Raw genomic sequence first — 16,681 nt, 5'->3', positions numbered from 1 at the left:
AAAGCTGCTGAACATCCTTTCAGTTATATTAAAATTTCTTATGAGAGATTACATTTCTGAATATATTTTTAAAGAATTCACATTATATTTTCATTCTACATATTTGTTCAAATGCTTTAAAGCAACATTTTGAGCTCATGGTATATTTTCAAGCCTGATGCATCAGGAATTTATTCATGCCAATACTGACAACCAGATTTCTGTATTAACTGGGGTAAATAAATAAAGAAAAGCCAAACACTTACAATGAAAGTAAAGCTCTTCATCCCCTTCTTGGTCAGCTTTGCTATAACCACAGTGCCTGGAAAAAAATAAAAGTTTTGATGATCTCAATCAATAATCTAGCTTTGTGTATTTAAAATTCAGCATGATATATCTTAATTACTTAAAACTTGCTAGTTAGAGCTATGAACAAAATATATAAACTTTCTGTCCATAGTTCTGAACTCAATAATAATATAGCAATTCACATGATTTGAAAAATGCAAGGAATATAAAGTGTGAGACAGTGTGGAAGGGATCTATTTCACAGATTTATATTTACCAATGAGTGAATATTTGCTTATATTTTTTCCTGAAAAACAGCAACAACAGATTTTAAATGGCTTCCACAAACCATTAACTAAAAGAGTAAATCTTTCTCCAGGTGTCTCCTATATTTATTATAAAAATCAAACTCTGAAAATAACTAATAAAGAGTCACCTAATAGAAATGACACTACTCATTCCTCTTCTGACCTTGGGAGAATGAAAATTTATTGACCTTTAGTGTTTCATATGAGACAAAGAATAACTGCATTTACTAGTAAACATTCTAAACTAAACAATAAGTAATAGGCTGACATAATTCTGAAAAATCAATACATTTTATGTTAGAGATTAGAACGAATTTGTGTTCTACCTTCTTCCAATGATGAAGCCAAAGACCATGAACACCAAAATGATAGTCCCGGCCACTGCAACCACAGCAATTATAATAACAGGATTCTGCTCACTTGAGACTGCCGTAGCTGTAAACAGGAAAAAAAAAAAAAAAAAGGCTCAATAAAATACTCAATACTATTCAAGAACTTGAAAGATTAGGCAAAATCTTATAAGCAAGATATCTACGCTATTAAATTCACCTCTAACTTAAATAAATGTATTCTATTGTAACAAATTTAAATAAACTTTTTTTATATATTTTAAGTAAGTGGTAAGCACAATACTTTCATCTATCTTATATTCTTCAGCTAGGAAAGATCCCTGCAAAATGCCTTGTTGAATGGTGATCCCCTGCTTAATTGTTGAAAACTTAGTTATGATCCAAGAGATAAAGATTTTTCATTTACAATTGCTAGTAAATCCCCATTTTTCCCCTCAGTAAGGTACTTGATCCCGCTGTGTCTATTTTCCTGGTGTATGAAAAAAAAAAAAAAGAACCCAAATAACATACTCTCAGCATTTTTCAAAGTACCTTAAATGATTTATCTCTCACATCATCAATATGGAATAAAAATCATGATATAATCATAGCAAATCAATATGAGTTTATAATTCACCTTAATTTAGGAAAATAAACAGAATTACTTATATTAATTTGACAAAGTATGCAATGCACACATTTGAGAGTTTAAGATTACAGAGAAGCTAGGCTGTTTATGGAAGAGTCAACTTTCTGCAAGTACTGTAAAAAACATTTTAGCATTATCTAATTGTAGATACTTCCTGTACAAGGCTGATTCTTCTACGCTCGTTAAGGCAAGCCCAGCTGAATCTTTCTGAGAATCTCTCTGAGAGCAGTATGTTTACATGTCCTTTAAAACAGCCTCTGATTCTTATTCTTCATCAAGTCACATGGCCTTCTCACTTGTATTTTTCCAAATTAGTGAAGTTTTACTTATTTGGCAATTCACAATTGTCATATTTTCCCCAGAATATTCTATTTTCAATACTAGTATAAACCTAATAACCAAATGGATGCAAAACAGTGAAAATGTATATTCCAATAGATGATTCCGTTACAGATTAATATCTAATATAATGAAAACTAATATAGTTTGTTTATTTCTGAAACAATCAACATCTGTAAACTTTCAGGTAGGATGGAAAATACTACTCCTTCTTAATGGTGGCAAGGGACTTGGTCTCCAGAGCAGTAAATTATATGTAGGCAGAATGTGTCTTGCCACAATAGGCAACATAAAGGTGTTGATTTTTTTTTTAATTGGTCTTTCTCTCTCTATCTATGTCTCCCTCCTTTTGACAACTCCTCTCTTAATTTTGTATACTTATGCTAACTATAGATAGCTCTTATGTTGAAACACCAGTAAAAATAGCTCCAGTGTAATAAGTTTCTGAAAAGAGATATTATACACACTCCCTAAGTCAGGACCTGCTGATTTGCTCCCCGAGAGAATGAAACAAGGGAAAAGGAAAAAGAAGAAAAAGAAAACAACTTGAAAGCTTTAATTTCTGAATTACTGCCTATTATGATTCAACAGAGAAAAGATGACTTCAAGTAATTTTGTTGCTGTGGTTTGGTTTTTTGTTTTTATCTTTCTTTTAATATATATTTAGAGAGTGACTTCCCTTTCACTTTTCACTTTCATGCATTGGAGAAGGAAATGGCAACCCACTTGGGTGTTCTTGCCTGGAGAGTCCCAGGGATGGGGAAGCCTGGTGGGCTGCCATCTATGGGGTCACACAGAGTCGGACACGACTAAAGTGACTTAGCAGCAGCAGAGAGGAAAAAGAATGGAGTAGTTTTGTTCATGAGGAAGGAAAAAATTAAACACGTATGTGTCGAAATTATTTCCATTCAGTTTGTCCCGTGGGTCTAATTCTTTGCTTGTCTTAGACTCTGTTCTGCCCTTAGCTTCAGAAACACAACTCCAGTGAGAAAACTGAAGTCAGATGAATGGTGAATTAGAAGTTGTGAATATTTACTTATATGTTTTTATATATAGTTAGGATCACACTTTAATCTTATGATAGTCACTATTTATGATTCATATTTTCATCTATTTCATGGATAACACATTTAAGAATAATTTATATGTCATAATCACTATACCACAATTTAAAAATTGTTAAATTGGTAGCAGTGGTTCTGTGTAGAAGGGGATTTTAGGATATAAGTAAAATGGAATACTATGTTTAAATTCCCTTTCCAATCAGTGCTCAAGTAACTTCTTTTGGGTGGATCTTCTTCCTAGCCCTCCTTCCTAGCACAAGAGTCACTGTTTCCTGACGCTATGATAGCAGTGGGCCGTGCACTCCACCAGTGCTTAACCGTATGGCCAGAACTTGTGAGCAAGTCTCTCTCACTAACTGAGCACATCAAATGTGCTTGTGTGTTTCTGTGCATCCCTAATCCCTAGCACAGTAACCTGTGTGCTAAATCAGTAGCTCTTAAAGCATGTCTGGGAAACCTCAGAAGCTTTCCAAGGTATCTGCAAGGTCAACTATTTTCACATAATAAAATGTTATTTGTCTCTTTCACTTACTCTCACATGCTCACAAGTGCACCTTTGAGTTTTCCAGAACTTAGATGACAAGTGATAATGTCATCATTCTGCTGGCTAATGAAATGTGTGTTGTGAATACTTGTGTTTTAAAATTTTCTCAGTTTTAATTTTTAAAATAGTGAATAATAAGTAATATAACCCAAATAATCAAAATCTATTTGGGGATCTTCAATATTTTTTAATAGCTTGTAAGGCTTCCCAAGACCAAAACACTTGAGAATGGTTGTACTAAATAATGAAAGCTGACATTCAAAGCTGTCTGTGTTGCTAGGCACTGCACTTGGCACTTTGTGTACATTAACTTATTCAGTCCTCACAATCGGTCTGAGAGTTGGGTGTTACTCTCTTAGCAACTTGGGCACAGAGAAATAGCTCATTCAAAGTCCCACAGCCAGACATGGCAGAGCTGAAATGTGAAACCAAGGATATTTCTACTAGCTTCAACTGATACTGATAACTTGTTTTTTGATTAACGTGAGGTATTCATTTCTTGCTTACTTAATGAGTGTCTTCTATGTGTCAAGCACTATATTAGGTACTTGTAAGGCTAAAGTAAGAAATGGGAGATATGGATTCTTCTTTCATCAAACTTTACCTTCCAGTGGAGAGAATATTCTGATGATAAAAATCACCAAATCCTTTCTAATGCAAAATGTATTTTTAGCATTAGTTTCATGTGCTCATTTGGGTTCTACTGCTGCTGCTGCTGCTAAGTCACTTCAGTCATGTCCGACTCTGTGTGACCCCATAGATGGCACTTCATGTCAATCTCTATGATTGTTAGTTATTTCATTTTTAAATAATGCAATCAGATCTATGAATCTCAGTAGGTAATAAATAATAATTTGGCCCAATATTCTTAATTTACAAAGTCAGGAAAATACATAAACTCATTTCTTAAAGATTTTAAACTCAAGCTTTAACTGATAAAGAATTTTTGGTAAGTATAAACGACTGATGTTTCTTTAACTTAGAACTAATCACTAGAATATGAAAAAATCATTTAAATTGTTTAATTATATTAGAAACTACAAAGTAAAATATCAGAAGATCGGTCTAAGTGGAAAACTGCTAAGTCGCTTCAGTAGTATCCGACTCTGTGTGACCCCATAGACGGCAGCCCACCAGGCTCCCCTGTCCCTGGGATTCTCCAGGCAAGAACACTGGAGTGGGTTGCTATTTCCTTCTCCAATGCATGAAAGTGAAAAGTCAAAGTGAAGTCGCTCAGTCGTGTCCGACTCCTAGCGACCCCATGGACAGCAGCCCACCAGGCCCCTCCATCCATGGGATTTTTCCAGGCAAGAGTACTGGAGTGGGGTGCCATTGCCTTCTCCAAAGTGGAAAATTACTAGAACACATTTAACAGAAGACCACTCAAATGTTTAAATGTTAATAGAGTAAAAGACTGTAATATTTTAGAGGCACTGAATTTAGATAGTCTCATTTTTAATCTTACATACTCCATTTTAAAAAGGTAATAAAGAATACTGATATTAGGTTTATCACACCAAGTTATATGAAATCTTTTTCAATGGATGACTTTTGTGTTTATATTTCTATATAACTGATTTACATTTAAAATATATTTCAACATACGTTTTATTAGTTGAGGTTGCCAGAGTCATTGCTCAATTTAAAAATATAACAAAATATTTTGAAAAAATACTACTGTTAGTAAACTTACTAAGCATGAACTAATGTAAAAGAATAACAATTTATTCTACCTTTTAGAATATCTAGAAAAATATTCTCCCAAAATCAAAATAACTCTTTAATCAAAATTACATTGACTTAATTTACTAAAAAATCTTCCTATTAAAAACTGAAAAAAGGAAATAATATAGTATTTTAAGCTAATTTTTGTATAGAAATCCATGAAAAATTAGATTGGCAAGGAGAGAAGGAAGTAACAGCGGGGTGAACCTAATATGTGAATAACATTGAGAGAAATAAAAAAACTTTCAAAATACAGAAACACACCCTGAGGCTTCAACCTAGCTGAAAAACAACCAGCAGTGGTACTCAAGCTGTTCTAAACCTTGTCCTCTGACAGTAAACTGGGATGTGCAGCCTAAGATACATCTGTTTATTTGTGATACACTCTAGTTACAAGTATTTTTTGTTATGATCCTATGTTGCATTATAAAACACCAAATGGTAAAGGGGACTTGAGATTTTGGTGACGTTCTATTTTTAAGCTGGAGTGGAATATACAGAGATATTTAATTATTCTTCTTAATATTTCATATATTCTTTAAATATATTATTTACTATGCTTGAAATATTTCATAAAACTGAAAAAGACAGATGACAAAAGTAAAAATAAATACAAAGTCTTCCTCCTGAATGGCAAGTTTCGAAATCATTGTTAAAATTCAAGTAGCTTCAATTAACCCTGATTTTTATAAATTATCTTTCTCTGGCCCATCTTGGTATACTTTCTGGCTTCATTTAAGGGTGTCTATGAAGCAGCAGCTTTGACTGACAACTAGAAGAAGATCATTTGAGGGTCTATAAATACAGCTTCTGTCAATACACTTTTGAGCAAGCCTTGCTTCTGCTTCTGACTTAATCTTTTCAAAATAAACCCAGTACGTATTAAAGAAATTAGATCAAAGTTTATAACATCATAAAATAGCAAGTTTTAAATTATTATTCTGAATAACCTTTACAAAGTATATAGATATATATTTATATGTACATATACATTCAGGGCCTCCCTGATTAGCTCAGCTGGTAAACAATTTGCCTGCAATGCGGAAGACCTAGATTCAATCCCTGAGTTGGAAAGATCCCCTGGAGGAGGGCATGGCAACCCACTCCAGTATTCCTGCCTGGAGAATCCCCATGGACAGATGACCCTGGTGGGCTAAAATCCATGGGGTTGCAAAAAGCCTGACATGACGGAGAGATTAAGCACAGCACAGCACATACATTCACCCTTAAATGTAAAAATCACCTTGAACTAAGTCATGACACTCAATATTGAAATAAAAATTACGCCAGCATTATAGAGATAAGAATCCAAACCAAAGGTGGTAATTACCTTCAAACATTTTACCTGTAGCTTCCTCTAGTGTAGCAACGTCAAGTCTGGGACTGTAATTTCCATAACCAGCAGCAGTAAAAGCCCGAATCTGGAAAACATACACTGTTCCTGGCTTCAAGTTATTAATGGAGGCTGAAGTGGACTTGGTTTTTAATGTCGAGTAGGTCCGTTCCCTTTGATCCTGGAAACAATATATACAGGGAATATTTAATTGTGATTACAACCAGACAATTTGACAGCCAATTCTTGCAATTTATTTCAATTTGCTGCATTGTTTTTATAAAGGCTACATTGTACCCTATGGAATATTGGAACACTGAGCCATTTCTCAGATAATATTAAATGTAAATGTGAGCAAATGCCTTTGTTCTACAAATTTCAAAGAGAAATAATTTTGTTAAAACACTTATGATGTTTTGAGTCAATGCTTTGTTGGTAGAGGACATAGTGGCAAGAACTATTTAGTCATAAATATAATCAAATATCCTTTTGACCAAAATATAACTCCACTTTTGTAAAATCTATGGTTCAGTAGAAATCTTCACTTCATAATACAGTTCTCTTAATATCATTCCTGAATGTTATTCAGTAACCAAAAAGTCATATGTTAAAAATTAACAAAGGTATTAAATCAAGAAATTTAGCTAACCACCACCAGCATAGTGACACATCAATTGTTTTCATTAAAACCTACACTTCTCACAGGATAAAAGCACTTTTGCAAAATAGCATTAAATGGAATATTTGAAGTTATCAATGTAAGACTTATTGTTTTAAATATAAAACAATATATTAGATACTTTATGATTCAGCAGTATTTTAATATCTTAGTTTCTCCATTTTTCAGATATGAAAACTGAGACTTGCAGACTTTAAATATGTTTATCATGTTATATATGATAAGTAAGAATAAAATAATATAAAAATTCAAAGAATATAAAAATGCCATAAAACAATATTTAAATGAATAAAAATTTAAAACAGTTGATATGATTCTAATGTGCTCTTTATAAAAAAAGTTATAAAAACTACTCATTAAAATATATGATTCTAGATAGGTTCTTACTTGTTCAATAATAAAACCTGCACTCAACTGTGTCTGGTAATAAAACTATTCAGTGAAATTTAAAAATGTCAAACTGGTTGTTTGAATGATAATATTTGCAAAGCTGTAAATAAATGTATAAATAGACTGGACTTAGTAAAGCTGATATATACTGTCTGCATTATAATCATTTATAAAAAGAGTTATATATATAAATATATAAAATATATAAATATATAATATTATAAATATATATTTATCTAAAATAAAAGAATGAGGAAAAACTGGTATTAGATGACATAATTATATATATATATCACAGGCTTACATATATTATGAAGCAATAGTATTACTTGTAATATTATTTTGTAATTTGCAAATTCAATAAACAGATATTCTGTTTCTGTCATGCAAAAAAGTAACTATTTAATCAAATTTATTTCAGATTTGTAAAATATTGTGTTGCACTGTAAGAAACTTTACTCTCACTAACCACCTAACATATTTTTAAAATACATTTCATTGTTTTTGAAATCTGATGAAATTTCAGAAGAAACTGTAACTGTCAGAGCTCACTGGAAAACAGACATAACAAAACCAAAACTAAAATCAAGGATCCCATTAGAAATACATTTGATGGGATAAGAAATGTATCCTCTGGTACAAAAATTAAGTATTTAAAATGTAACTTTGGCCATGGAAGTTATGTATTCATAAAGTAAACAATAAGTAAAAATATAACAAACTTAAAAACTCTGTTTTTCCATTAAAGTGAAAAACAAGTATCCATTGCCAAGGGTTAGCACTGTCTGCATTTAAATGATTCAATCAAGTCAATTCAGTCCCCAAATATTTACAGTTTCATGTTTCTATTGTGAAATTTTATCTAAATGGTTAAAACGGTTATGTATATTAGAGCACTTTAGCTAATTAAGTCAATAATAATAATGCACTATTACTATTACTACTAGCAATAATAACAGTTCCATGTTTCAAACCTTGAATCAGGTTTTCTTTGAGAGGGAGACTAGAATATTTGTGAACAGGGGTGTGTCAGTCTTTCTGTCTTTCTCTAGATGGGTCAGAAGTAAATAAACTCAAACATGGAGTTACATTCCTATTTGCTAAAATTTAGCCAATACAGGGGACTGAAGGAGCAGCACTTGAGTTTTAGCCACACTACTTTTTCATGGAGAGAGGGGTGTAAAGAAATGATAGACATAACTAGCATGATTAGTATAACTTCAGGAGGAATTTAACAGAATGAAATATAATCACCTGACTACATATTTATTACAGAAAATAGTCTTTTTTTTTTTCAAATCACTAAATTATTTGAGGCCACCATCATTATCAATGAAACCACATACATAAAATAAGTCATGAAGGGCTCAAATAGATAACCTCAAAGAAACATTTTCAGAAACACATTGGGCTCTGTGGTTTCTGTGGTACTAAACATCCTATATCTAATAATTAAGATATCAAAATTTGAATTCCTAAACACACTACTAGTGGAATATTTTCACTGGTGTAACACAAAAACTTAATTCACAGAAACCATCATTATAATAATGAGCCAGAGATTCAGGGAGAGGGTTATTAAAATTGGTTAGCATCAACTATCCATTTTGAAGTAGCTCCAAACAGTTGGTATTATAATGACCAGCTTTAGTCGACAGTGCAGTAGGATGACATGAGACACAGCGAGCATCATACATGGTTGTACGTTTCAGCAGTTCTTAGCACTTACTTTCTCGTAATACTTGATTTCATATTCGGTGATGACTCCATTGGGATGTTCGGGTTCCTGCCAGGAAAGCTCCACACTCCGCTGCAGCACTCTCTCCTTCATTACTCCGCTCACTTGCGAGGGAGCTGTTTGGACAAGATGTGTCAATAAACAATGAGAAAATTCACTGGATGCCTCAAATCAAATGTCACAACTGATCAGTCCCATGCTGTGCCAGTTTCATTAAGGTAAAAGAAAGCACCTTTTCATAGCTCACAATTCAAAAGCTAATGAATATTCAAACAGGACCTTATTACTGTTCATAAACCTTAATAGAAATTTAAATTAAAGTGCAAACAGCAGAAGATAGCATTGTTCAAGTTAGTGAAAAATGGAAACGATGGGGTTGAGAATGACAATTAAGCAAATAAACGCTAATTAAGGCTACAAAATATGATTTCAGATTGATCTCCAGTGATAAACTAAGTCCAAATATTTATTTCATATACAATGACAATACACTTTTTAAAAGAAAAAATAATTTAATGCTGTTCCAGGTAAAGTATACGGAATGGCTACTTTCATCTTTAATGAAAGGAATCACACTTTAAAAGAAATGGTTTTATGTTTGACATGTATGTGTCTGTGTGTGTGTGAGTGTGTTCCCAAGAATTCTAATTAACCTTGGAAAAAATTTTATACTTCATTAGGTCAAGATGCAAGAAAATGCTAAGGCTTCTGTTACTTAAATATCAATATATATGTGTGAACACATATACACACACAAATGCTTGCACATGTAATTTATACCTATGTAACCTAGGCTTCAAGCTTTAATAAAAGTAATTCAAGCTACAATTTTGCTTTCTCTTTCTATACGGATAATAATATGCTTAGAATTCTTTCTTCCTAATTAGTGGCATATACTCTTTTTGGTAGCTAAGACTGTGGAATGTAGGAAACTAATTTGCTCTGTCTAATTTGCTCAGTGATGATTAACTAGTTGTCTTCTCTGTCTAAATGAGTAGTCACACTGGCTTGGCTGGATTTCAGTGGGGTCATTATGTTTCATGTATCATGCTCTATCTCATTCTGTAAAATATTTTCAGGCTGTTAATTTAATTTTCAGATGTCCAAAATTGTTAATAATCCTGCTGACAGAAAAGCAATTAAATGGGGCTAAAGCTGTTTAAGCAAGCTTCTGATGTTTATCCCTTTGGCTTTATTTTGTTTCTTCTACTTCTTAATATTTTCTTATATCAATGTTGAGAAAAAACATTTGTCACTGCTTTCTGGCTTGGCGATTTTGAGGGAAGGACCTGGAAGATGCATGACTCCCACTTCCTCTCAGATTACTAACAAAAGCATAACTAGGGCAGATTAAGTGGAACAACTTTCCCTTTAGGGGCATGCAGCTGAAGTACTCAACATACTGTGTTTACAGACTAACTGTGTTTCTGATATGTTTCCAATAAAGCCAATTTCTAATAAGAAATCTTATTTTTTTTCCCATGACTTTTAAAACCTTAATATATGCAATGAAGAAATATTTGTTTCTAAAGTGATTTATCTCTCCACCCAAAACATTTTTAGCATCTCAGCAACTATGTGGTTCAAGAAGTTGCATCCCCAAACCACAGCCTTGGGAAATACAAACCTCAACCAGTGGTGAGATAAGGTCTTATTGATACTTAGCCAGTAATCTCTAATAGTCTAATTTACTTAAAACCACTTATAAAATCTGTGCGTGCTGCATGCTAAATTGCTTCAGTTGTGTCCGACTCTTTGCGACCCTGTGGACTATAGCCCACCGGGCTTCTCTGCCCATGGGATGGTCCGGGCAAGAATACTGGAGTGGGTTGCCATGCCCTCCTCCAGGGGATCTTCTCGACCCAGGAGTCCCATTGCCATCTCTTGGTTCTTTTTACCTGAGAAGCCCCATAAAACCTGTATTTTATTTTCTATCAGTTAAAAAACAGAATGCAGCACAGGTGAGAATACTACAATAGTCAATACATAAATTACTCAATAAGGCTGCTGGGCCTCCCATCAAGGTGTATGGCATGATGTGTGCCATTTGGAAATAGGTTAGATGGAAATTGGTTACGGCTAATTTCTAGGTCTCTTTCAGGAACACAGGTAGCTTCATGTGATTTGGAAGTGTAAGTCAAACTATAAAGCATTTTGCTTCATTTCTATTACTAAACAGTAAGATGAGGGAGACTAGACACTGAATCCTGCAAAATACCCTGGAGACTTGAGGTATAAATGTACCTAACTTAGTTTCTGACATGTTGTAGCAAGATATAAGCACAGAATGAGACGTGATTTCTGCAAGTTATACATTAACATTATACTCATTATTTCACCCTGAAAAAGAATTTACCAATAAAATGATGATAATTGAGGATTGAGGGGGAAAGATGCCCAAAAGGCACTTGAAATATATAGTATTTTGAAGCCTATGGCACTTTTGTATGAGGAGTCATATCTGTCAGTGACTATACTCCTGATTTCCTGTGTATTTCATATTTTAAAAAATTTATCCCTTGCTGATAGTGTATCAAGTCACACATTTAAGAGTCAGAGGCAGAAGTACTAGCACATAGCCCTTGAGAATAGATAAACTGCATGATAGGAAAGATAGAAAAATCTTTCCCTATCTTATGTCCTTCAAATACAACACTTTGGTACATAAAAATTGATAATATTTTCCCTTGTGTTTCAAAATCTCAGGCATAGAGAATATACATCTCACAAGATGTACAGTTTATAAACAAAATTATCTCTAAGCTAATCAGATTCTAGCAGTCATTCTTTTCAGATAAAGTTATACACAGAAGTAAAATTGAAGAAAGAAATCTTAAAACACATTGATTTCTATGGCTAATATATTTTACCTGATAAATCAATCACACTGTGACAGTTTCACTAATATGCTCTTACACCAAAATAGTCAATTAACTACAACCTGAAGTTCATTTTGAAAAGAATATGCATACAACTAACCAAATTATATCCATACTTAAGAACCAAAATGGCATTATGACATTTAAATTATAATTTTCAAAATAAAGTGAAATCAAATCTTTTGTAATTGGAATTAATGTGAAGCTAATAAATATTAAATAGCAATAATAAATTTCCTTCATTGGAAAATGTAGGAAAACAGGCAAGATTTTAAACATGACTTTATAGTAGGATTTCTAAAACATGATTAAGAGATTAATTTCTCACCTCAGTTTCTAGAAATGTTCAAATATAAAAATTCATTTCAACTGAAGGAACAGATGGAACATTTTGCCCTTAATTATTTTCAAGATTTATTGGGGACATATTTGGAGTCTATAAAATGACAGTGAATGATGATCTTGGAAAATACAGAAATGGCTTCTGTGTTTTAAAGTGGCAGATCTCAACAGCATAAAAACAAAGTCGATAAAGTTGATGCCACAGAAAAGCAAAAGTTGAATAACAAGCCAAAAGGTAAATTTGTGGGCAATGGGATCGTTAGTATAAGTCTTTGAATTGAAAATAATCAGTAAGAATGGTGGGTTTATGTATACACCTGAACCAATCAATATTTTAGAGATTTTGAGATGTAAGCACTCATGCATGATCTTTGATCTCAATTTTCAATTAAAATCCAAGTACTAAAAAATATATTTAACTTACAAGATGGAATGTACTTATAGGGTTTCCCAGGTGGCCAAGTGGTAAAGAATCTGCCTGCCAAGCAGGAGACTTGGGTTCAATACCCAAGACTGGGTTGGGAAGATCCCCTGGAGAAGAACATGGAAACCCACTCCAGTATTCTTGCCTGGAAAATCCCATGGATGGAGGAGCCTGGAGGGTTACAGTCCATGGATTTGCAAAGAGTCAGACCCAACTTCGCCATCTTTAAACCATCATCATCTGTGTACTTATAAGGGCTCTATTTCCCCCTGACCCCCACCAAAATATTAAGCTTACCTATACTTATGGAAACATTTCCTAGCACAAAGTGAGGAGAAAGACAATTTTAAAAGATAATGTAGTCAGCCAATGGCACTCCAACGTTCATACTCTATAATCTCTGGACTATGTAAATTTACAACATTACTGGGCAAAAGGGACACTACAGATATAATTAATGTTATAGACCATACAATAAAGATATTTTCTTGGACTTTTTCCAGTGGGCCCAACCTAATCACACTATCCTTTATGAACAGAGATTTTTTCCACCCAGGGTTAGACAGATGTTGCAAAAGGTGAAGCCAAAGAGATGTGAAGAATGAGAAGGAATCAACCTGCCATTGCTGGAGGGGATACATGGGAAACACAAGATATGAGGGCAATCTTTAAGGATCAAAGTCATGCCACAGGTGTTTAGAGGCAGAGAAATAGAAACCATGATAGAAGCACAAAGACTTGGAATTCTGACAACATCAATGAGACTGGAGGTGAATCTTCCCCAGAGTCTTCAGGTGAGCCCCCAACCCATCTGATAACTTGATTTCCGTCCATTAGGCTGGCAGTTGAGGCTCCAGCTGAGCCCCACAGTCCCACTGTGTGCAGACTTCTGACCCACAGAACTTGGGGATAAGAAATGAGTGTTGTTAAGTTTCTGTGGTAACTATGTATGGTAACAGTAGAAAATTAATATCCACAGTAAAGGAAAAATAGACTGACTGGATTTTAACAAAGTTGATGAAAAAAGTTTAGTGATAGGATAGTTTACTAGTGTGATGTATCAAAATTTACACTGAAATAACATGGAGTCAAGGAATTTTGATCTTGGTTAGGACTCAAAACGTATCTTATAGAAAAGAAATCTCCATTATACACTTGGAAGAAACTTCCTTTTTGTGCTTAGAACTTCAATGAAGCTCATAAATTTGATTTTGGACTTAAAGAAGTAATTTATTGATACTTGTCATTTTCACTACATTTAAATGCTCTCAATGAATTTCAGCAAAGAATGGTGAGTGGAAAATAATATTTGTATTTCTAAACAATACAATCAGGTAAGATGGGTCAACAAGTACTTCAACAGGTATGAAGTTGTGTAGAAATCTTTTACTACACAACTAAAGTTGTTACATCTATTGACATTTTTTAGATTCCCATTGCGTGCGTGCATGCTCAGTCTTTTTAGTCTTGTCTGACTCTTTGTAATCCTGTGAACTGTAGCCTACAGGCTCCTCTGACCATGGGGATTCTCCAGGCAAGAGCACTGGAGTGGATTGCCATACCCTCTTCCAGGGAATATGCCTGACCCAGGGAATGACTCTCTTACGCCTCCTACATTGGCAGGCAGGTTTTTTACCATGAGCTCCACCTGGGAAGCCCATCAGCCAAGTGAATAAAGTTAATATCATTCCAATAGGATAATAAAGCACTTCACAGGAACAACAAGTCACTCCTCAGCTAAAAAGAGCCTTGTTCTTTAAGCAACAGTCAACATCTTCGTAAAAATGATCTACTAATACATCTTTCTGGAAATAAATCTTTTTCTGTCATCAGCTGATTAGTAACCAATTACTTGGATGTTTAATTAACTACTGTAGGAATTAGTAAGCCTAATTACTAATTAAAATAGTAATTCTCTATTAAAATGCTTTAAAGGGCAAAGACCTGAGGGTTATCATGAAAGCTACTATGGCCATTAGTCCTAAACATGAAACTCGACTCCTGCTCATCTGTGGTTAAGTGCTGCCTAAAATATTAATTGATGAGGGAGTTAATTTGTAACTCTAGGTGCATTTGTATTTTCATAGAATTATAATGTAATTGTAACTATTAACAAAATAAAATAAACTACCATAAAAATAGGTAGGCACAAATTAGGCAGCTGTCCAGAACTAAGTGTACTATTCACACCAGTCCTACCTAGAAAAGAATAACTAAATTATAACCTAATATGGTTCAGCTGGTAAAGAATCTGCCTGCAATGCCAGTGACCTGGGTTCAATCCTGAGTTGGGAAGATCCCCTGGAGAAGGAAAAGGCTACCCACTCCAGTATTCTGGAGAATTCCATAGAGTGTATACTCCATGGGGTCACAAACAGCTGGCCACAACTGAGCAACTTTCACTTTCAATCTAATATGACAATTCAGCGAGGCTAAGGAGGTCTTGACATTGAGTCATACATGTCACCTATGTTTTCAATCAACAGTTAATATTTTTTACTAGCTCAGTTCTAGTCAATAAATCTGCGGTGTTTAGTCTATGCAGGGCATGGTGGCATTTCTATACAAATCTACAGTTTGCTGCGCTATACTCTGCTGTACTTAGTGGTTCAGTTGTGTTCGACTCTTTGCGACGCTATGGACTGTGGCCTGCTAGGCTCCTCTGTCCATGGAATTCTCCATGCAAGAATATTGGAGAGGGTTGCCATACCCTCCTCCAGGAGATCTCCCCAACCCTGGGTATGAACCCACATCAGTTCAGTTCAGTTGCTCAGTTGTGTCCGACTCTTTGCGACCCCATAAATCACAGCACGCCAGGCCTCCCTGTTCATCACCATCTCCCGGAGTTCACTCAGACTCACGTCCATCGAGTCCGTGATGCCATCCAGCCATCTCATCCTCTGTCGTCCCCTTTTCCTCCTGCCCCCAATCCCTCTCAGCATCAGAGTTTTTTTTCCTATGAGTCAAGTCTTCTCATGAGGTGGCCAAAGTATTGAAGTTTCAGCTTTAGCATCATTCCTTCCAAAGAAATCCCAGGGTTGATCTCTTTCAGAATGGACTAGTTGGATCTCCTTGTAGTCCAAGGGACTCTCAAGAGTCTTCTCCAACACCACAGTTCAAAAGCATCAATTCTTTGGCATTCAGCCTTTTTCACAGTCCAACTCTCACATCCATACATGAACACAGGAAAAACCATAGCCTTGACTAGGCGGATCTTTGATGGCAATGTAATGTCTCTGCTTTTGAATATGCTATCTAGGTTGGTCATAACTTTCCTTCCAAGAAGTAAGCATCTTTTAATTTCATGGCTGCAGTCACCATCTGCAGTGATTCTGGAGCCCCCCAAAATAAAGTCAGCCACAGTTTCCACTGTTACCCCATCTATTTCCCATGAAGTGATGGGACGGGATGCCATGAGCTTCGTTTTCTGAATATTGAGCTTTAGGCCAACATTTTCGCTCTCCTCTTTCACTTTCATCAAGAGACTTTTTAGTTCCTCTTCACTTTCTGCCATAAGGGTGGTGTCATCTGCATATCTCAGGTTATTGATATTTCTCCTGGCAATCTTGATTCCAGCTTGTGTTTCTTCCAGTCCAGCGTTTCTCATGATGTACTCTGCATATAAGTTAAATAAGCAGGGTGACAATATACAGCCTTGACACACTCCTTTT

General features: G+C 34.6%; 1 protein-coding gene across 7 annotated transcripts in view; it reads right to left on the bottom strand.

The window, feature by feature from the left end:
• EPHA7 (EPH receptor A7) overlaps nucleotides 1–16,681 on the bottom strand; it is a 209,428-nt gene that overhangs the window by 26,451 nt on the left and 166,296 nt on the right. For 5 of the 7 annotated variants that reach the window (XM_068985277.1, XM_068985272.1, XM_068985273.1 and 2 more), the window contains exons 6-9: nucleotides 9,357–9,481; nucleotides 6,556–6,739; nucleotides 902–1,010; nucleotides 246–301 (exon numbers count right to left, since the gene is read on the bottom strand). In XM_068985277.1, coding sequence (XP_068841378.1) covers nucleotides 246–301; nucleotides 902–1,010; nucleotides 6,556–6,739; nucleotides 9,357–9,481 — 474 coding nt within the window. The remainder of the gene's footprint in view (nucleotides 1–245; nucleotides 302–901; nucleotides 1,011–6,555; nucleotides 6,740–9,356; nucleotides 9,482–16,681) is intronic. The other 2 variants (XM_068985278.1, XM_068985276.1) reach the window with 1 other exon arrangement.

This window comes from Capricornis sumatraensis, chromosome 13, assembly GCF_032405125.1.
Source record: "Capricornis sumatraensis isolate serow.1 chromosome 13, serow.2, whole genome shotgun sequence".
Classification (NCBI taxonomy): Eukaryota; Metazoa; Chordata; class Mammalia; order Artiodactyla; family Bovidae; genus Capricornis; species Capricornis sumatraensis.
This window is presented reverse-complemented; position numbering and strand designations above follow the sequence as displayed.